Source organism: Labrus mixtus, chromosome 7, assembly GCF_963584025.1.
Source record: "Labrus mixtus chromosome 7, fLabMix1.1, whole genome shotgun sequence".
Classification (NCBI taxonomy): domain Eukaryota; kingdom Metazoa; phylum Chordata; class Actinopteri; order Labriformes; family Labridae; genus Labrus; species Labrus mixtus.
In genome coordinates this window covers 8,067,600-8,089,535 of record NC_083618.1, presented here as the reverse complement: position 1 = coordinate 8,089,535, position 21,936 = coordinate 8,067,600, and the positions used below count along the sequence as shown (strand labels likewise).

At 40.4% G+C, this 21,936-nt stretch overlaps 1 protein-coding gene and 1 long non-coding RNA gene across 8 annotated transcripts in view; one reads left to right on the top strand and one right to left on the bottom strand.

The window, feature by feature from the left end:
* itpr1b (inositol 1,4,5-trisphosphate receptor, type 1b) overlaps positions 1 to 21,936 on the top strand; it is an 83,365-nt gene that overhangs the window by 14,455 nt on the left and 46,974 nt on the right. For 4 of the 7 annotated variants that reach the window (XM_061042504.1, XM_061042503.1, XM_061042501.1 and 1 more), the window contains exons 5-38: positions 59 to 145; positions 970 to 1,128; positions 3,185 to 3,283; positions 3,434 to 3,517; positions 3,753 to 3,899; positions 4,547 to 4,651; positions 4,860 to 4,904; positions 5,588 to 5,742; positions 7,764 to 7,863; positions 7,947 to 8,107; positions 8,307 to 8,448; positions 8,545 to 8,703; positions 8,792 to 8,964; positions 12,295 to 12,414; positions 12,496 to 12,687; positions 13,018 to 13,269; positions 13,358 to 13,499; positions 13,591 to 13,744; positions 13,948 to 14,141; positions 14,225 to 14,363; positions 14,545 to 14,599; positions 14,699 to 14,864; positions 14,970 to 15,134; positions 15,255 to 15,326; positions 15,419 to 15,556; positions 15,698 to 15,823; positions 15,956 to 16,156; positions 16,355 to 16,606; positions 17,960 to 18,085; positions 18,322 to 18,450; positions 19,511 to 19,631; positions 19,742 to 19,926; positions 21,008 to 21,156; positions 21,307 to 21,418. In XM_061042504.1, coding sequence (XP_060898487.1) covers positions 59 to 145; positions 970 to 1,128; positions 3,185 to 3,283; positions 3,434 to 3,517; positions 3,753 to 3,899; positions 4,547 to 4,651; positions 4,860 to 4,904; positions 5,588 to 5,742; positions 7,764 to 7,863; positions 7,947 to 8,107; positions 8,307 to 8,448; positions 8,545 to 8,703; positions 8,792 to 8,964; positions 12,295 to 12,414; positions 12,496 to 12,687; positions 13,018 to 13,269; positions 13,358 to 13,499; positions 13,591 to 13,744; positions 13,948 to 14,141; positions 14,225 to 14,363; positions 14,545 to 14,599; positions 14,699 to 14,864; positions 14,970 to 15,134; positions 15,255 to 15,326; positions 15,419 to 15,556; positions 15,698 to 15,823; positions 15,956 to 16,156; positions 16,355 to 16,606; positions 17,960 to 18,085; positions 18,322 to 18,450; positions 19,511 to 19,631; positions 19,742 to 19,926; positions 21,008 to 21,156; positions 21,307 to 21,418 — 4,806 coding nt within the window. Of the gene's footprint in view, positions 1 to 58; positions 146 to 969; positions 1,129 to 3,184; positions 3,284 to 3,433; positions 3,518 to 3,752; positions 3,900 to 4,546; positions 4,652 to 4,859; positions 4,905 to 5,015; positions 5,046 to 5,587; positions 5,743 to 7,763; positions 7,864 to 7,946; positions 8,108 to 8,306; positions 8,449 to 8,544; positions 8,704 to 8,791; positions 8,965 to 12,294; positions 12,415 to 12,495; positions 12,688 to 13,017; positions 13,270 to 13,357; positions 13,500 to 13,590; positions 13,745 to 13,947; positions 14,142 to 14,224; positions 14,364 to 14,544; positions 14,600 to 14,698; positions 14,865 to 14,969; positions 15,135 to 15,254; positions 15,327 to 15,418; positions 15,557 to 15,697; positions 15,824 to 15,955; positions 16,157 to 16,354; positions 16,607 to 17,959; positions 18,086 to 18,321; positions 18,451 to 19,510; positions 19,632 to 19,741; positions 19,927 to 21,007; positions 21,157 to 21,306; positions 21,419 to 21,936 lie in introns of all 7 variants that reach the window. The other 3 variants (XM_061042502.1, XM_061042500.1, XM_061042498.1) reach the window with 1 other exon arrangement.
* Positions 3,750 to 12,025, bottom strand: LOC132977712 (uncharacterized). The gene is made up of 3 exons (XR_009673847.1): positions 11,855 to 12,025; positions 8,290 to 8,398; positions 3,750 to 3,884 (listed from the first exon to the last, which is right to left on the bottom strand). It is a non-coding gene; the product is annotated as an uncharacterized LOC132977712 (long non-coding RNA).

Sequence of the window (21,936 nt, the reverse complement as noted above, 5' to 3'; positions counted from 1 at the left end):
TTTATGAAAGCCCTCTGACTTCTAATACCTGCCTGTTCTTTCCTGCTCCGGGTTTTAGCACGCTGCTGACCTAGAGAAGAAGCAGAATGAGTCTGAAAATCGCAAGCTGCTGGGGTCAGTCATCCAGTATGGAAATGTTATACAGGTGTGTTCAGTAGAGATAAGGTGCTTTGGTAGATAACACTGCAGCACCATGTATGGCATTGTGTGCTGAATAATCTTGTCTATAGTTAAAACTTTCATCAGAGAGTTTTGAATAACAGCTTCATCAAAAAAGAAAGTCCTCTGTTTTAATACCTTATCTCACTTTGGTCCTTATCAGCGAATAGTTTGCACACATGTATGAGATCATGTTAAACCAAGAATGGCAAAGCATTCCTACTGTATGACGTACACAAAGAAGACAGTGAACAAAGTGTTAGGTGTCCTTGTTGCAATGAACTTTCATTCTAGTTATACAATGAACAACTCTTGGTTTCTGGTTTGCAGGAACAACTGTAGAAATAGTTTAAAACATAGATATTATGTCCTTGCATTGTAACTCTAGCTTCACAGCATACGTTGTATTATCTAACACATTTTGCATGAAAGCCTCAAGTGGTCTGCTCTGTAAGTCACTTGTTCCAACATTTATCATGTTGTAGGATTAGGGTTGGCCTGTTAGTTTTGTCTGATGGTACGCACACAATATGAAGAGCTTGGGCGACTCCTGTTAAGTTGGTAATAAATTATTTTGGGTCAAAAGACGGTCATTTAATATTAGCTCATGAAAAATATTTGAAGATAAGAGATTTCAAGGACATAAATATTTTAAGGGGCAATACTGAAGTTACATATTTCACTGACTGTTCCCATAAGTCAAGATGTGACATATTTCCTTTGTTGTACCAGTTCTGTAATTTTTTCCACTGCCTGCATCATGCCATTAAGAGAAGCCATGTGTAACACTGATTTTTGTTATGCCAACAGTTGCTGCACTTGAAAAGCAATAAATACCTGACGGTGAACAAGCGTCTACCTGCACTGTTGGAGAAAAATGCGATGAGAGTGACACTGGACTCCGCGGGAAATGAGGGTTCCTGGTTCTACATCCAGCCTTTCTACAAGCTGAGGTCCCTGGGAGACAGTGTGGGTAGAGTGGGCTGTGGGATTCAAGAGAATTATGCTCAGAAGGAGACATTTATGATGTATTTTTAAACCTTTTTAGTGTTGGGATTCAAAAGTGACTTGGACTAGCTCTAAACTTTATTTTAACCAAATTAGTCATTTTGCAGTTTGGTCGGGATTGAACATAGAAGTGCATTTTCATACACTTAAGTTTGAGTGGAATTTTTTTCTCCTTGCCCACAAAGGCAAACTGATACAGAATATGACACAACAACTTCAAACAAGACTAGTTATCTACACTCTACCTGCATTCTAGTAACAGAGAGTGTCCAATCATGTTTTAGCACCATTGTACTTTATTCATTCATTCATCAAACATATTTTAAAAGTAAAATAAAAATATACATTACAAACAAAGCAAACAACAGTCAAAGCATACTTTCTGTAGTGGCTCAATTTTTTTCTTAACTAGTCTATGTTCGAAAAGGGTGTAGGATGAAGTGAAATAAGTTATCCAGTCCTACCCCTTTTAATGGTTGCATGTCATGTTTGACACGTGAGGCTTAATGATGAAGAAGACCCTTTTTTGGTGAAAACATAAAAGATGATGCTTAAATTGAATGCTCTGACTGAACAATTAGTTGTATAGCCGCACTGTGAGAGATGGAGTCACCAGCTTTTAATAAGAAAGAAAAAAACGAATTTTCAAAGGATATCTGTGCTGTTGCAGTTAGTTTTTATACTAGAAAAAAAGTTGTGTTGTAGTTGTGAATCCAATAATGTCCAATGGTTCATGTACTAACCCCAGTTGATATCTACTGTATCTTGGTCAAAGGCAGTGGAAAAATCCTGGCTGTGTGAAAAAAGAAGTTTCCATTAGAGGTCTTAACACAATCTATTTTTTTAGATAAAGTTATCACTCAGTATACCTGTTGTTTATCTTTGTATTATTTACACATTAGTTTCTTTCTTAGGTTACTGGACTTATGAGAATTCAAATCTATTATAGGTTCAAGGTTTTTAGTTTAAACCATTACTCACAAATAAGGTCATTTTCTCAGTTGCTTACTAGGTTAATCTTATGGCAGGTGTACACAGTGGAGTGAGCCAACACAAATAGGGCACACTCACACTAGGCCCTGTTGTCTAGCACGATTGCCCGCCCTGCCCAGTCCCCCGCTGGCCTGCACTCATGCTGCTCCAGGCCAAACCAGACCTGAGCACGGTTACATCTGTATGTACGTCATGCATGTTGTGCACCCGAACGGCGCTCTGGGGCTTTTTTCTCCAAGTGAAGATTAGTAGTTTGCCTAATCCGATGGATATTTATATTCACTTTTTTGACTGCTTCAAGTTTTCAAGGCTTATTATGAGTCGTTTTTTTAAGAGACGGCCCTCTTACAATCCTGAATTTCTCGATTATGCAAGACTGACATCAGTTATACCTCATATCCATGTTGCGTTCCGGCGCTTGGGAATCGTACATTAGCAACTGTATTGTGCCGAAGCACTCCTATTCCAACCTTGCCAGGGCCAAGGAAGTGTACCGTGCTTGAGCATGGTACAGAGCAATCGCACTAGTAAAACAAACTGGACATTGTGGGTCAAACGTGCTTGTGCATGGTATGGGTTTTCCATTCCTTGCTGCATATGCCCATACAGTTTCCTTTAGTGATGGTCTGGGTCAGAGCTCCTTTACACCTCAGTCATTCTTTGTCTGATGCGGTTCTCCTTCACACAACATGGTCCACAACTCCATCTAGTGCTTATCTGGAGACTAGCATGATGCAGTGTGAGGACATGTTACATTCACTTTGTGAGGAAAGGAAATTGCAGTGTTGAGATTGATGGCTAACATCATGGGACTTGACATACTTTTGGTTTGGAGTTTAAACAGAGTTCTCTATCGGACACAGAGGTGTATATTTAGCACATTTCATGTGAACGATACTGAGTAAAGGAACTAGATTACCTTAATATTTATATATTCCCTATATATATATTTATATATTTGATTCCCTTAAACAAATTGTCATATGAATGCATTATAAACTGTGTATTTATGTTGAACCTACAGGTGGTGATTGGAGACAAAGTGGTCCTTAACCCTGTGAATGCTGGACAGCCCCTCCATGCCAGCAGCCACCAGCTAGTTGACAACCCAGGGTGCAATGAGGTGCAGAAAACCTGTTAAATATAAGACTTAATTTTCATCTCATCATAGGTTGAACCGCTGCATTTTATTATAAGACAAACATTTTTTATAGAATGACATGTTTTTCTTTAAATGTGTCTGATTTGATCAAACTGTTCTTGTGTCTTTCAGGTGAATTCTGTAAATTGCAACACGAGTTGGAAAGTTGTTCTGTTTATGAAATGGAGTGACAACAAGGAAACAATACTTAAAGGGGTAGGGACCCTTTTTTGTATGTAATCATCTTATAGTAATCCATTTTCATGAATTTGAATTGTGAAACTCCTTCATTTGTCAACTTCATAGCACACATATACGATTATATTAAACAACAAGTATGTATAGAATCAATGGCAAGATGATTCATGTGTGTAAAATGTTGCTTTAAATCAGTTCCACATTCGACTTGCTTGTTCATGTATGTATTGTATGTGTCTGTATGTATTGGCAGGGTGATGTAGTCCGGCTGTTCCATGCAGAGCAGGAGAAGTTTCTCACTTGTGATGACCACAGGAAGAAGCAGCATGTTTTTCTGAGAACAACTGGCCGCCAGTCTGCCACTTCTGCAACCAGCAGCAAAGCACTATGGGAAATAGAGGTTAACACAAACATGTTTTTAAAATAAGACATAATTCACTCTTGTGCTTTTCTTTAAATCAACTAGTCATTTAGCTTATTAAATAATTATGGTTTATTTGATAGGGACAGATACAATATACATTGAAAAACTGAAAACAGCAATCCAATCCAAGTATCATAGTGTTTATAGCGGATTCTAATTTGCAACAGGAATTTTGGGTAAATAAAAAAATTAAACAGTTAAAAGGGAAAAAGAGTAAACTGGGTACAGCAAGATACAATAAGACGGACATTTAGCTGTCATATAGCTAAAAAAAAATGAAACATGAGTACAAGTCTGTTGCTGAACTAACCAGGATTTGGTGGCTGTCTTAAAAGTGGTGAAGTCGTAAGTGATCAGGTAGTGAGTTCCAGGATTGTACTCCTTTCCCAGTGAAAGCTGTTTGAGCAAAAGATGAATTGCAAAATCAGACTTTACAGTTTCCACTTGAAGCTGCTCTGCTGCAGCCCTGTAGTCTCCGTATGTATTTGCAGAAAGGCTGAGGAGCAAGTCTGTTTAAACATTTATAATGTCAGTGGAAGAGAAACATCTTGCAGTTATTTATATTTTTTAAGTGAAATAACACATTTTATTTCTATTTTTTCCTCATCTTTTGTCACTGCCAGGTTGTGCATCATGATCCATGTAGGGGAGGTGCAGGCTACTGGAACAGCCTGTTCAGGTTTAAACACTTGGCCACAGGGTGTTACTTGGCTGCAGAGATGGGTGAGGTGTGTCAACTCCTTCTCTTTCAGCTCACTGTGTTCTAATTATGTATCACACATCAAACAACAAAACAGCAAATTGAGTCTATTCTTGATCACCAATAAGCTGTGTAATGTGTAAAATAAAGGAGGGAATTGAAAACCTGGTGCTGTGTCCAGGATTTCAATAAAATTATATTTAGGAGGACTTTTGACATGAAAATATTTTCCCCAGGTTAATCAAGACTTTGAGGAGGAAAGTGCTGAGCAGCGCTCGTCGGTAAGACCATTTCTCTCATTCTGTGAGTGCTTAGCAACTCTACGCTAAATGCCTTACTTCTGTTGATCTAATCGGTTCAATTCTGTGCTGGATCTTTGCTCTCTGCTCCAGGTTGTGGACTTTACACCCTTTAATTTCCAGGTACTGTCCTATAATCTATCATCTTAATTTGGCTGCAGCAACCTTACACAAAAACCACTGTCATGCCTGCACATGATCCTGTTACTTCCCCTGCTGGATGGCACATGTTATCACAAATTACTTTTGAAATCTAGGTTATGTCTTCACATGTTAATGGCAACAGATTTCTGCTTTGGTCTCATTATGGTATCATCTCAGTTGATTGAAGTTACCATTAGGTGGCAGTGTTATACAATCCATTATCAGCCTTTCGTTGATGTTGTGTGACCCTGTAGTGATAATCTATTTACTGTGAAGTCCCAACAACCTGTGTTGATGACTGAAGTATATTTTACTATTTACTATTTGCAGAGCCAATCTGTAATTTTAGCTTCAGTCATGACAAGTAGATTGATGTTAAAATGTTTATACTCTTCTGCCTTATCTTGTATGAGCATAAGTAGCTCCTTGAATTGTGGTTGTTAAACATACTAAACATGAACTTTGTTGCAAATGTTTAGCTCGTGCTTCAGTCTCTTTCCCTGCATGTGTTCTTGCTCTAGCTTGATGCGGATAATGAAGCTTTACGAGGTCGTCTGCGAGCACCACAGGAGAAGATCATGTACACTTTGGTGCCTGTTCCTGATGGCATGGATATTTCCTCCATCTTTGAGCTGGATCCTACTACTCTGAGAGGGGGTGACTCAATGGTACCAAGGTATAATATTGATTTTAATATAGATAGATACACTGTACCTACACACCTTCTTACAGTACCCTTTCTCAAAGCAGAACATGACTTAAGGACATATATCTGACAAACACAATAATCTTTACAGCTTTCTACAACAACAGAGTTGAAAATAAAAATTAATGATTAAAGATGGTGTGGGGATTGTAAAAACAATCAAGGCTGTAAAAGAGACTGATACATGATTTTAAATACCAGAGACTTAAAGCCCTTTTTAGGGGAAACACATTTCAGATGTGTACAAAAATTACGGAGACTCTTCTTTGAGTTTAAACATTTTAGGAGCATAACAGAAAAGACAGTACCTGATCTGGATTGGGCAGCTGTGGCTCAGTGGTAGAGTTAGACATCAGTCAATCATAAAGTTGGGGTTTGAACACCAGCTCCTGCTCCACATTTAAATGTTTTCAAGCTGCTGAACTACGGTGGCTGGGAAGTGCAAAACAAAATAACAAAGTGTGCTTTGCTTGATGTAAATTTACATTTTCAAAAACATTTTTTTCGTTTTAGAAAACATTTTATGTACTGGTAGCTAAAAGTAACAATTTTGTCAATATGTGATAGCTAACCTTTAGATTTTTATAATAATATCTTCTGTCAATCTTTTAAAATCCTCCATTTTGTTCCTTTGATTTTTGGACAATATTGTCTGCATTTCTTCTAACATTAGAAAAGTACATCTGTCCCTGTCACTGCACGAGATGAAAACAGGCTCTTCAAGTTTCTAAAGCTTCCATTGTGTCACATCATCAGGTGTGTTCATGCATGCTACAGGCTACTACTGTTAGTACCTCCCATTGCTACCTGAAATAACCCTGTCCCTCTAACTGCAGCCAAGGGACTAATTATTAATGCCCAGGAGAACCAGTACACAAAGGTAATCCTGTTGGCTTCAGTACGATTTCAAAAAACACCTGCCAAGAATATAGCTACAGCCTGCTATCTGTGCATGTGGCCTGACAAGCTAAACACACACACACACACACACCTCTTGTTTCACACATGTAGAGGGTACAAAAGATGAAGTTGGCTCAGACTTTACTATGCATACAGGTTTAGTGCTTAATGACGGGGAGTTGGTACTGAGCAGGTCAATCCTGGCTAAGCTGTAAAGTCACACATTTGGCTGAGGAAGCCGTCATAAACAATCTCCTCCCTACCATCAGAGCATTTATACCTATCGTTTAATCTTGTTGTGACAAGCATCTAATGCAATGTCCAGTAAATCCTTTCTTTATGTGCACATGATCGTCCATTTTGTTGGCACTGTTTCAGAGGCGCATTCATTTATGAATGTTTTATCAACATTTATGAGGCCTTGGAAAGTTTTTGACTGTTATGTTTCTGCCCCCTTTTCATCATGTAAATGGGATATTAATAATGTTGTAATACTTTTGAAGAAGTATTTCAACATATACAGTCAAGATAAATTGAGTCAAGATAAATAATTTATTAATAGATATCTTGATGAAAACCTTAAATCTGTTATGGTGGATCCTGTCTGACTGACTTCTATCTAATTCTTTCGTCATTTTCAAGCATGGCCGTAAAGATTATGAGCTTGTGTGCTCAGTAAATGTATCAAAATTAGGATGAGGATTTATTCAAGAGAAAGGGGAATTGACATGCGGGAAAGTGGATATTATCAAGTACCCTTAATAATATACAAAAGTGTCCTTAAGAAAATCCAGTGTTACAATTCAATAGATAGTAAGCCCTGTTGAATTCATCATTCATGATTAGTATGTAAAATGCATTTCTAGTTATCGAAAAAAAAAAACAACAACTCTGAAGCAGGATAATCATCAGCGGTAGATTTGGTTTGATAAGTAGCTGTTGATGAGCATTCTTGTTGGGCATGTTGTTGGGATCAAACATGTACTGTATCTTTATCCTAACTGTCAGGTATTTGGGGCACAATGACACCTTGAACTGTTCCCTGTAGCTTAATTTTTAATTTATCATCCCATCCCCCCTGTCACTTTTAGGAGCTCCTATGTCCGGCTAAGACACCTGTGCACCAACACATGGGTGCACAGCACCAACAATCCCATTGACAAAGAGGAGGAGAAACCTGTTATGTTACGGGTGAGTAGGTTATGAGTAGGCCTGGATGTTTGGCATAGCTGATGTTATTTAAACTGAAAACTAAACACTGTAGATCTTTTCAGATTGGAACCTCTGGAGTAAAAGAAGACAAGGAAGCTTTTGCTATTGTACCAGTGCCACCAGCAGAAGTGCGGGATTTAGACTTTGCCAATGATGCAAGTAAAGTGTTGGCGTCCATAGCTGGCAAACTTGAAAAGGGCACCATTACCCAAAACGAAAGGAGGTATGTAGCAAGCTATCAGACTTTAAATATCACTCTATGAGGCATTATGTATAGTAATACTTTGTTTTAATGTAGATATTGCTGTTGGAAAGAAACCCAGACATCACTGATATAACTGCATAAGAACCTTTCTTTAAGTTGTCTGTCATGCTCTACTGTTTGTATTTGACATCTACACTTACCTACGTATCTCTTTCAGATTTGTGACCAAGCTCCTGGAAGATCTAGTTTTCTTTGTGGTGGACATCCCCAACAGTGGTCAGGATGTTTTGGAGATAATGGTTAACAAACCTGACCGGGAAAGACAGAAACTCATGAGAGAGCAGAACATCCTTAAGCAGGTTAGTCTGAACCCTCAGAGTCCGTTACTGCACTGATGAATTGTTATGAAAACAAGCAACATTTCTGTGTATTCAAATGATGAATTTCCGTTTCAGATTTTCAAACTTCTCCAAGCCCCTTTCACAGACAGTGGTGATGGTCCCATGCTGCGGCTGGAGGAGCTTGGAGACCAGCGCCATGCTCCTTTTAGACATATTTGCAGACTTTGCTACAGAGTTTTACGCCATTCCCAGCAGGATTACAGGAAGAACCAGGTAGGCGGGCACAACAATTCCACCCTAATCCCTGATCCTATGTCCTTTCTTTTGCAGTAATTATTCCCTCTTTCTTGCACTTTCACAGGAATACATAGCCAAACAGTTCCGCTTCATGCAGAAGCAGATAGGATATGATGTGCTGGCTGAAGACACAATAACAGCTCTGCTTCACAACAACCGGAAGCTGCTAGAGAAACACATCACTGCTGCAGAGATAGACACATTTGTCACTCTAGTGAGGAAGAACCGGGAGCCAAGGTGAGGCTAACAGAAAGGGACTTGCCTCACATTGTTTGTTAAATTGGACAGAGAGAAAGCAGCTGGATTTGCTTGTTTTATAGCTCCTAAGAAAAGTAAATGTATGCAAGTGTCTTCAAACATGAACAGAGAACTACAAGTGAAACTGTCAGCAAAGTACTTGCCGATGCTTTAAGCACTGAATGATACCATAATATGCACACCCGGGTTGTTCTATACTAAGAACGTCATGTGACCTCAGATGAACCAGACTGGTCTATATATGCCTGTGTCATCAGAGGATCTGTTCCTGCTGAATCTTCTCAAGAAGACACAAGGATTCCAAGTGACTGGACGCTCTGGTGGTCATCCAAGATTCATAGAATTCATAGAGTTCACTGTATGACTCATACCAACATAGTCACAAGGAATCGCTAACATACAAACATCACTGCATTGAAGCTGAAGAATGAGGTAAAATGACCCCACCCACATCGGGGAATTGGATGTTATAAACTCTTTAGGGGACTCTATAGAACCTTGTGTAAGTGCTCAGTGATGGCCAAGAGGCCACAGCACAAAATGCCTTTAGGGGCACGGCTCTAATGGGCTCACGATGGAGAGACACCCCTCATGGAATAGCACCACCATCCAGAGGGCAAAGGGTGACCAACTGCCTGATATGCCTAGTTGATCATGTCCACAATCCAGTGGGACAACTGCTGCTTGGACAGAGCACAGCCTCTCTGAGGACCACCATGACATACAAATAATTGGTCTGATCTACGCATCGGGTCATCTCGTTCTGTATGCTCCTAAGGTATGCACCAGGCACAGCTGCACCGACTTGTTATCTTCTTCTCCCAGTGGGTGGTCAAACTGCACCAGCTGTATCGGCTGATCACAATTTGACCTTGACAGAACCTTGGGCAGAAATGCATTATTTGGCAACAAGGTGACCCCTGTGTTATCTGGGCTGCACCTCAGTCATACAGGACCTACAGTCAAGGCGTGGAACTTCCCTGATTGACCATAGTAAAGGAATGGAGGAAGGTAGTTTTTACCGATAACTACTGCAGCTCTGCCTGTAGCAGGGGTTCAACATAAACAGTGTTCTCTGGGCTCATGGTGTCAGAGGGCTGTTCACCTCTGTGTGGGTAAACCAGAGGGGGGCAATTGGTTGTCCAGCAGAAGGGGCAGGTCCCAAGCTAGTGCTCTCTGGGCTCATGGTGTCAGAGGGCTCTTCAACTCTGTGTGGGAGAACCAGAGGAGGCAGTGGGTTGTCGCCTCTAAAACAAAAAGTTCAACTTTGGCCCTGGCGAAGTGGTCCCAGAAGTTGAGCATCACCTATGAATGTAGATGCCATTCCCCTGGAGAAGGTTTGCCCAGAGACAGGAATTGTGCCACCTGGTTTCTCTCATCTGGTAGGTACATTGGCCTGTGCACTGGTGCATCCAGTGAAGCCTCCTGCAGGGATGCTGAGAGGGCAAGCATAAGGTGGGACATAGAGTTCCCTATCCGTCCCATTGGACCTGCTGCATTATAAGCCTTAAACAGGAGCTCATATGTTAGCCTTCATTGAAGACGGGGACAATATGCATCCTGCCTAAGGGCCTTGTTGGGAGACACAATAAGAGCTGCAATGGTTGGCTTTATTGCTGGCATGTGGCCCAACCCAAACTTTGCCGCATCCTGCATAGCTACGAGGGCCTGGGCATCCGATGTAGCGAGAGAGGGAACTAGAATTTCTCCAGCATGCATGCAACTCTCCCGGGTTCTCTTCTGAGGGGGGCATGGTGAAGGCTGCTGGGGCTAAACTGCACCTAAAAAAAAAAGTCACTCACTCGAGGTGATTTTGGTTGAGGAGGGTCCATCTGAGATGAGCCCTACGGATAATTACCCCTACTATGGAATCATCTGGAACAGGAGCCAGCCACGAGGCCTTAAAAGCCATCTCATGGGAGAGGGCATCCCCCCCATACTCCCAAACTATGTGGCGGATGCCGCCATTGAGAGGACGTCCTTCTCTAAAACTGAAGTGGCATTGGGAGGAGCAGGCCCCTACCTGCCTCAGTCTGCTGTAGTGAAGAAGGCAGCCTTCATCAAGGTGAGCTCCGCTTTTAGCTTGTCCAACTAGAAGCAAGCTTGGACAGCCTGGCCCTCTTCCTTTAAGAGGCCCCCTCAGTCTGAGGAGGTCGAACCTTCAATCGATCAAGAGGTGGAGTCGGAGTCAGCTGAGGAGGAGACAACGCTCCTAGTGAGCTCACACCAACCAGGAGTTGTTCCACCTCAGCTTGTCGAGCAGCCCTCACTGTCCTAGGCATGTAGCTACAGTTTTTCCAGGGATCTTCAGACAGTCCCTCCCTCAGATGCTCAAGGCACATGCAGCGATCATGACTGTCCTCATGCTGCATAGGAGCCATACAGGCAGTACAACAGTGATTGCCCAACATAGTGGCAGCTGTCAGCACTGACTGAGGACACAACAAGAAGCTGGGAGCAGGGAAGCATGAGCATGTCAGAAACGTACAATAGAGTTGCAACCCAGATCCAATACCAACACGCATGTCAAAGCACCTATGCTGGGAGTAGGAGCGCTCACACTACCTTCACCATCAAAGTGCATGTACAAAACCACACAGATACAACCACAGTTGATATTAAACATATTAAGTTGGCCTCAGTGGAAGCACTATTGCCTGAATAAATCAATACAGTACACTTATGCTGGAGTGGGAGCAGAAACACTGCCTGTCCCACAAGGTTCTATGAAAGAGCAAAGAACAAGCTGGCTCAAGCAAAAACACCCTCGCCAGATAATTAAATAGCATGCATATATGTCTTTACTGATAAAGGGTTTACGGGAAAAAATAAATATGCGACAATGCTGGATGTGGGCACAGTACAGTACCTTCAGCAATCCGAAGAAAAGCTTGAAAGACCAAGCTTGTTGCAGCCCTGGGAGGGCGACTGAAGAGAAACAACCTCGTCGAGGGTCACAGGGCTGCCAGTGTGAAGCTCAAAAGTGAATATTACTACCATAGTGCAACACATGCGAGCGCGAAGATGTAAAGGAACAGATTCTCTGATGACACCGGTATATATAGACCAGTATTGGTCATCGAAGGTCACATATGACTTGGTTGGTGTAGCCTCCAGGATATGGTATCATTCAGTGGTTAAATTACCGCCACTGGAAGTCAGGAAGGATGTTATAATACGGGTGTTAGTGGTTTTCTTGTTGTTGTATGTCCTTTACTATAATCTGTAATTGGCCATTAATATCTCTAACCTTCTCCAGGGTCAATGCAAAATAAATGAAAATGTAACACTTTTGCAATCTGTACCCAGGTTTCTTGACTACCTCTCAGATCTTTGCGTGTCCATGCAAAAGTCTATCCCTGTGACACAGGAGCTTATCTGCAACGCCGTACTGGACCCTATCAATGCTGACATCCTCATTGAAACCAAGTGAGCATCTCATTTTGTTTAGTGACAATATTTGCAAAACTGCATTTAGCACTTTAAAATTATTTTGATGTCATTCACCAGATTGGTCCTGTCGAGGTTTGAGATTGAGATGACAACAAACGGAGACAGTCCATTGGAGGCAGAGGATGAAGAGGAGGTCTGGCTGTTCTGGAAAGACAACTGTAAGGAGATCCGGAGTAAGAGTGTCCGTGAGTTGGCTCAGGATGCAAAGGAGGGCCAGAAGGATGACCAGGATGTCGTTAGCTATTACAGGTGAACTGTCTTTGAAGACACCACTTTAAAAAGCATACATATCTGTTTTGAAATCATATTCATATTCTGATCTGAAGTCTGTGTTCCTTTTTAATATTCCAAAAAATAGTTTCTAGCTAGCTATGTGCAATATTTCTCCAATCTGATTAGAATTATTCTGATTGGGGATATTAACTTCCTTGTTTACATGGCTGCTTAAATAAAGTGATTTGATTATGACAAGCATATGCATCAAGTATTTAATCAGAATTAAACCATTGTGTATTTTTATCTGCAGAATCCAGACATGACTTAATTCATTCCAAACTTATATATATTATTTCCTTACAGGTGTCAGCTGAACCTCTTTGCAAGGATGTGTCTGGACCGTCAGTACCTAGCCATCAACAAGATCTCAGGTCAGCTGGATGTGGATTTGATCCTGCGTTGTATGTCTGACGAGGACCTGCCTTTTGACCTGCGGGCCTCTTTCTGCCGTCTGATGCTGCACATGCATGTGGACCGGGACCCTCAGGAGCAGGTCACACCTGTTAAATATGCCCGTCTATGGTCTGAGATTCCTTCAAAGATTGCCATTGATGAGTGAGTTTGTCCCATAAAAATATTTTTGTTGTCTCACTCTAAACATCACGCAGCATTTCTTAAATGTGATTTTCCTCTTATTATCCAGCTATGACAACGATGGAACCACGAGAGATGAGATCAAAGAGCGCTTCTGCCTCACAATGGATTTTGTGGAGAACTACTTGAGAGAGGTGGTGTCACAGAACATTCCCTTCTCTGACAAGGAGAAAAACAAGCTTACGTTTGAGGTAACTCCTCATGTTGATGGTGATAACAGACAAGAAGTCAAATTGTTTGAATTAAAACTCTAAATAATGATTTTGTCTTTCTTGACTACAGGTAGTGAACCTGGCAAGGAACCTCATATACTTTGGTTTCTACAACTTTAGTGACTTGCTTCGACTGACAAAGATCTTACTGAACATTTTAGACTGTGTCCATGTCAGCACCATTTACCCCATTAACAAGATCGAAAAGGGAGAAGAAAATAAAGGTAAACTTTCAGCTGCTTAAGCTGAATAATTTTTACTTCACGTTAGTACAGTGTTGAGTGAGTGTTATTGTGGTGTGAAAGTATGAAGGTATGTTCACATGGATTCAATGTTTCATGGTTAATTCAATTGGCCTCTCATATTCAACGATCTCATCAGAATATCTACTAATTTGAGTATCTATTGGTATGTTTTTTAACTGAAGCTGGCAGTAATGTGATGAAGTCCATTCATGGAGTCGGAGAGTTGATGACTCAAGTAGTGCTGCGAGGAGGTGGATTGTTGCCCACCACACCAACTCATCAGCCAGAGGGAGATGTGGTTAAAACACCAACAGAACCAGAGAGAGAGGACATCATGGTCATGGACACAAAGCTCAAGGTCATTGAGATTCTTCAGGTAGGCAATCAGGGCTATGGCAATTCCTTCATTGCAAAGCTATGTTTCTTGTTTATGCTCCAACTAATAATCTTTTTCTGTAGTTCATTTTGAATGTACGGCTAGACTACAGGATCTCCTGCCTGCTTTGTATTTTCAAACGTGAGTTTGATGAGAACAACCCACAAGGCGACATCACTGCCAGTCAGAATGGATCCAATAATGTCTCAAGTCAGATGCCAGGTAATATGCCTTGTTATAATTGGATGGACATTTTATACAGCAGACATTATGGCTTGTTTCAGACTTGTATTGGCTCACTGGCGCTGGAAAAAAGGCCTGAAAGAACAAAATCAGTGTCTATTTTCTATTACAAAAATGATAAACACAGATTCCTTTGAAATATTGATTGTTTTTTATTTAGGAAATCTTGACTTTGAGAACATCGAAGAACAGGCTGAGGGGATTTTTGGAGGAAGGTAATTCATAGTTTGCCCGCCTTTTGTCATCTATTGTGAAGGAGGTTAATGCAAGATTAATTTAGAATTGTATTAATCTATTGTCCCATTGAATTTTAGTGAGGAGAACACTCCGCTAGACCTGGATGACCATGGTGGTCGTACTTTCCTAAGAGTCCTTCTCCACTTGACTATGCATGATTACCCTCCTCTTGTGTCTGGAGCACTTCACCTGCTCTTCAGGCACTTCAGCCAGAGGCAGGAGGTTCTCATGGCCTTCAAACAAGTAGGCTTATTGCTTTTTAAACAGCTGAGATAAAAATCACTACACATGGGGAAAAAGTAATACTTTGGATATTAAAATTAAGTGCATGCTCTTTATCAACTTTAGGTCCAGCTGCTGGTGACAAGTCAAGATGTAGATAACTATAAGCAGATCAAGTCAGATCTGGACCAACTGCGTTCTATTGTGGAGAAGTCTGAACTGTGGGTTTATAAGAGGCAGGGAGAAGATGGAGATGGAGATGGACCATCCGAGTCTGAAAACAAAAAGAAGGTACAGTGAGACACAAAATATTAATTGATTTTTTTGTAAGTTCATTGAAGACTAATATGCCTTCAAAAAGATTGTATAATGCTATAAGACCTATTCGCTTCATTGCGACCTATTTTACAGGGAGACTCGCATGGTTCAGACAAGAAGAGAACAGAAAGCACCAGCAGTTACAACTACAGGGTTGTAAAAGAGGTATGCTCTCTTTATTACATTGTTCTTTTATGTTTTTGATTTGTTTCTTGTAAATAAAATCCTGCTGCATATGTGTGTTTGTGTATGCTCAGGTCCTGATCCGTCTCAGCAAGCTATGTGTTCAGGAGGGGAGCTCAGGGAAGAAGAGTAAGAAACAGCAGCAGAGGCTGCTGAGGAACATGGGAGCTCATAGTGTAGTGCTGGAACTCCTTCAGATCCCCTATGAGAAGGTACAGCACTCCAATTCAATATAACATGCAGACTAGCAAGTAAACATTAAAGCTCTGAATATCATTTCAATATCAATATCAAGTTTGTCATTAATTGAAAGTGAACAAACATTGAGTCTGATTCTGTTTTATCTGCATTAGGGTGAGGATGTCCGAATGCAGGAGATAATGAAACTTGCTCATGAGTTCCTGCAGAATTTCTGTGCAGGGAATCAGCAGAATCAGGTTCTTCTCCACAAGCACATCAACCTGTTTCTAAACCCAGGGGTGAGTACTAGAATAGAAGATGTACTTTGAGGAATTTATACATTTAAGTAAATCTATCAATTATCAATTCACATGCAATTAGTAGCTGACAAAAACTGAATTTTATGTCAACTTCTCATCCAACTCTCTCAGATCCTAGAGGCAGTCACTATGCAGCACATATTCATGAACAACTTCCAGCTGTGCAGTGAGATCAATGAGCGCGTTGTTCAACACTTTGTTCACTGCACTGAGAGTCATGGTCGACATGTCCAATATCTCAAGTTCCTGCAGACCATCGTAAAGGCTGAGAACAAGTTCATCAAGAAGTGTCAGGACATTGTCATGGCTGAGGTTGGTTCTATATATGATATCATCTACTGCCATGGAGTTGGTTATAAAATCAAGCAGAAAGACGTTATTGGATGTAAAAGAACAAAGAAAAAGAAATTGTGATAGAATAGGCGTAAGAAGTTGTAAGTAGCCTACAATACTGACTGACAGGTTTAAACACTTTGGATATGAGTCTGTTCATCTATCTTCTCCACTCAGCTCGTGAACTCTGGCGAGGATGTCCTGGTCTTCTACAATGATCGGGCGTCATTCCAGACCCTAATCCAGATGATGCGTTCAGAGCGAGATCGCATGGATGAAAACAGCGCTCTCATGTACCACATCCATCTGGTGGAACTGCTTGCTGTATGCACCGAGGGGAAGAATGTCTACACTGAGATTAAATGCAACTCCCTGCTGCCCCTGGATGACATTGTACGGGTCGTCACTCATGAAGACTGTATCCCTGAGGTATAACCATGATTGTAAATAGAGGAGAGGTTAGTGTGTGGAGGTGTATATGAATCAGCTCTTATATGGCACGCATTTTGTTGTATGTAAAGTTGTAGTAAAACGGTTATGATAACTGAATAATAATTGTTCATCATTCGTAGGTGAAGTTATTTGGTGAAGACTTTTTGATATCAGCTCTGTGTTCAAAGTGATGGGATGGCACTACCTTCAGTTTATTTACGTTTCTCTCACAGGCTCAAATATGTTTCATGTTTTTTTTTTTCACACCCTGTCCAACCGTAAGTCCTGCCACCAAGTGAGGGAAGAGAGATGGCCCCACCCATTCAGGAGGTTTATAGGTTCATAATATCAGAGTTGTAAAGAGTACAACTGAAAGATAACCAGCAAACTTTCCAGAACTTTTAGATGTTTATCAGCACTGATCTGCTGCTTTCACTCTCAGAGACACTAGCAGGCGAAGTAAGTTGGTAAAGGCGGGGAAATGTGGGGACAGAAAGGGAGGTTGGAGGTATGAAGGAGGTGTGTCAAAAGAGAGCATTTGTATTGGTCCGAAAAAAGTGCTCTGAAAGTCGCATAGTAAACCTTTAAGACGTAAGATAACACAAAATGAAGAACAGCAAACAACATGGTTGAGTAACACAGTAGAAAGCAGAAGTGAAACCTCCTCCCATTTTGTACAGATCAAAATCTCTCTTACATGGAATAAAACTATAATGGAAGAATACTTGACCATCAGCTTTAAAAAAAACTTAATATCTGGGACATGTCTGACTAAAGAATGTATTTACCTACATTAGTAAAAGCACATTAAAACACTGCACTGTGGTTTACTTTAAACAATTATAGACCTTTGCCAAATTGATGCATAGAGAAATGTTGTGGGTTGAAGACAATGTTGGTGAAGTAAGATTGTTACTGAATTGGGCTTTTTTTGTCATAATTAGGCAATTATTCATCATCTGGAGTCCAGTACTTTTTACATAAATTGTATTAAGCGAAAAAGGAATCTGCAGTTGAATGTATCTCTCTTTATGTTTTTAAATGATTCTCCTGTTTTAAACTCTCTACACAAATGTTTTTTTTCTTGAGACTCTTTTTAAACAACAGTTAATTGTCATATGTGATCCTGTTAAACTCTGAACATCAACCATTACAAGTAGGTCTCTGTACTAAACTACATGTAAGTGACTTTACTGCAGTGGATGGCACAATCTTCAGGTACAGCAAAGGCTAGCAGTATGGATGTATTGCTCCAAATACGCTGTATGTGAGATGTTTGTTTGGAGAGCTAGTTGCTGTCTCCCCTGTTTTTATGTTGCTTATGAGATTTGTTTCTTCTGATGCTTATAGGTGAAGATTGCCTATATCAACTTCCTGAACCACTGCTATGTTGATACAGAGGTGGAGATGAAGGAGATTTATACCTCCAACCATATGTGGAAGCTGTTTGAGAACTTTCTGGTGGACATTTGTAGGGTAAGCCACGATGTATTTGACGTCTTGAATTGAGATTTGAGTGATATTGGATTGATGGATACATTGATCTATACAAAGATAGAGAATGGTACCCTGCTTTCACTTACAGTATTTCATTGGTTTGGGTTTTTATGTCAACACAGCATGAAGTGAACATATACTACCTGTCACCCTCATGCAGGAAGTGTGATCCAGTGGCCGTGCGTCATGCTAATATCTTTTCTGTCCTTACCTAGGTGTGCAACAACACCAGTGACAGGAAGCATGCAGATACCACACTGGAGCGTTATGTAACGGAGACAGTCATGAGCATTGTCACATGTTTTTTTAGCTCTCCATTCTCTGACCAGAGCACGAGCCTGCAGGTAATCAGGATTGAGCATTTTCAATACATATTTCAAGCAGTCTTACAATTGCAATGTAGTCTTACAATGTAATGCATTGCGATGAGAAACACCATAAACATATAGACAATAAAATATGGTTATTCCCTCTAAATAGATGGCACGTCATATGTATGTAAGTATTTGTAACTCCCCCCCCCCCCCCCCCCCCCACGATTGTTTCCCAACCCTTTGGTGCTTATTAGCAGTATTTGAATGTTTCTAAAGTATCCTCACTGTGTGGGTTTACATGTTTGATAGCTTAGTCAGCAGACAGACTCTGCTGTTCCCAGATCTGTGGGTGTGTTGCACAAGGTTTTGCTGGGATATGGTGCAGATAATGTATTCAAGCAACATGGTCACTTAGACCTTAATGTAGCCATGTCCTGTCACCCACGGTGTTCCCAATAAACCATATGCAGTACCCTCTGTAGTTTGCCTAATTCCTGGCGCAGTACGGTTGGGGTATAGTATTATATACACTTTAAATTCTGGTCTTCTTTTATTGAGACATTTTGTTCCAAGTTGGCCCCTGTAGTATTAGCTTTTTTTTTTTGTAAACCTTTACCCTTTCTGAGAATTCTGCAAGCTGAGGTCTTCCAATTAATGATGCCATCATGACCCTCTTTCTTTAACAGGCTGCCATTCTTGGAAAGATAACTGAGGTATTTATTGTACTGTGGCGAGCTGGTCTTGCTAGCAAGCTCTTTTATTACGGTGGTAGAAATCAGTTATACCCTTCAGTTAAAAACTGGATTTGTGTGATGTGTTGGAATTTCATATGTTCATAAACAGCTGACCTATTTGAACTTAAGCTGTAGACCCTTCCACCATAAGGGCTTTAGTATCCTCACAGTGACATTTCTAGCACAAGTTGGGTTTGGAGTTCAACCTTTACAGGGGCCCCAATAGTCTCTTTCTTGGTAATAAGATTCCTGCTTACGTTTCCCTCCTCTTTCTATCCTACACAGTCTATGTTTTCCTTTTATTGGCAATTCTCTCTTGGGTTCTTTTTATAATCTGCTTTTTGTCTGTCTTACAGACTCGTCAGCCGGTATTTGTACAACTGCTTCAGGGAGTGTTCAGGGTATACCACTGTAACTGGCTTAACCCTGTTCAGAAGGCCTCAGTGGAGGCTTGCATCAAAGTACTCTCGGACGTGGGTAAGAAACATCGGCCACACTAAATCCTAATGTTATTGCAATATGAAAGGCATTGTGGCACATGATAAAAGTATTAAAAAGTTAACATCTACATTCTTACCTTTACACAGCTAAAAGCAGAGCCATTGCCATCCCAGTGGACTTGGACAGTCAAGTGAACAACTTATTTGTTAAGTCCAATAATGTTGTGCAGAAGAGCATCCTCAGTTGGAGACTGTCTGCAAAGCACACTTCCAGACGAGACTCTGGACTGACTACCTGCAAAGACTACAGAAACATCATTGAAAGACTACAGGTAGGTTAGATGAAATACTTTCTTAATTATCATTAGAATCAGTGCAGTGTTATTTATTTTTACTAGTGAGATAAAACATTTTCATTGGTAAAATTATTGTCAGCTTATATCTTATGACAAAGTGCCTCAGGCATCATTTTCTTTTATTACCGGTGAGGTAGTCATTAGTGAGAAGAGAATCATTAAATCTTTAATTGACCATATGGTGATAATGTCTGAAACATGGGGGGCACTGCCATTTTTATAGATTTGTATGTATTATAGACGAATACATATTTGTTCAAATACATTCAACTATGTATTTGAAAGAAGATCGTTATAGAGTTGTTTCACCTTGGGCTGTTTTTGGATTTTAACCACACCTGCCATCAAAGTGCCTATTAGCCTATCAGTGTGCAATCTATACATAGGGTGTAGCTCCAATTGTTCAAAGACTACCGCCTGAAGAAGACCATATAGAGGGAACTTTGTGATGTAATAGTTTTATATGACATCTAGCAAGATATTCATAGTGGAATTAGCAGAGAAAAGCTGGATTGGAATAATAAGGTCGCTGTGGCCCTTGAGATGCAGCATGTGGTCTACTTATTTCCAAAAATATGGAGTTCATTACAAATAAAATGTATTATTATTATTATTATTATTATTATTATCTGAAGATAGGAAGTTCCAACCCTGAATTCTCCAGTTGGCAAGTTTCTCCCAAAAGCAAAGTCATTGTTGTCAGACTCATCACTGTCTAAGAATGGGTGAATGTGCACCTAGTATTAACATTCTTACCATGGTCATAATTTTGTAAAGTCTGGGATTGCCATAGTTCTGAAATGTAAAGTGTGAAAAGTCTACATTCTTCTTTAATCAATGAGTGAATCACAGATCTAAGATATAGATTAGATTTTTTAATCTTCATTTCTCTGAGATGTGTGTGTGTGTTTAATGTACAGTGTATGTACAATATCGTCATAAGATGTGTCAGTGTTGAGTCTTAGTTTAAACTTGTAATCACAAAACAATAGTGAGTCTTTGTTTTGTAAAAGGAGAGTTTGTCTAAGCTCTGGTAGTATGTGACTATGCTCTGTAGGACATAGTGTCAGCGCTGGAGGACCGTCTGAGGCCGCTGGTCCAAGCAGAGCTCTCAGTGCTTGTTGATGTTCTGCACCGCCCAGAGCTGCTCTTCCCTGAGAACACCGAGGCTCGCAAGAAATGTGAAAGCGGTGGATTCATATCCAAGTAAGTTGGTGAAAAAGTAGCTTGAGACAGATTGGAGGCATTGGTCTGCACTTCACCGCAGCAATGTTTTGGTAGATGAGATTTAGATTTTACTATGTAACTATGGACAAGTAACTATGTCCTCATTTTTCTTTCTCCACTCCTGCCCAGATTGATCAAACACACCAAGCAGTTGCTGGAGGAGAATGAGGAGCGTCTCTGCATCAAAGTACTGCAGACTCTAAGGGAAATGATGACAAAAGACCGGGGCTATGGGGAGAAGGTATGTCCCCTCTCGTTTCAGTTTTCAATCCCTAGTTTTTAGTCGTGTCCAGGATACAGTGTCCCTTCCCCACTACACCACACTTACTGGAAGACACAAGACTGAAAAAAAAGAAACATAAAAGCAGAAGCTGAACTCTGCTTGGTGCCCTCTGGAGTCTGTACAGGAGGCTAAACAGAAAAGATCCATACAGATGTTATCAAGTCTTTTGAAATCACTACAGCCATGACCGTTTATGGCTTCTAAGGGCGGTGTCTAGTTTTATTTTAGGCACAGTGGTTCATATTTAATGAAAATAAAGAATCTTTCCACAAGAACATTGCTAATTAGTAAGTTAAAAAAAAAGTGGTAACACATATTAACATGATTAATGCTATTAACAACAAGCATGCACTCATTGTCATTCAAATATTTTACAACATTACTTGTAAACTAACAACCTGTAGTAATATCTAGTGGACTGCTTGAACTCTGTCAGGTTGTTTTCACATCAACAAAGTCAACCTATAAATGAACTT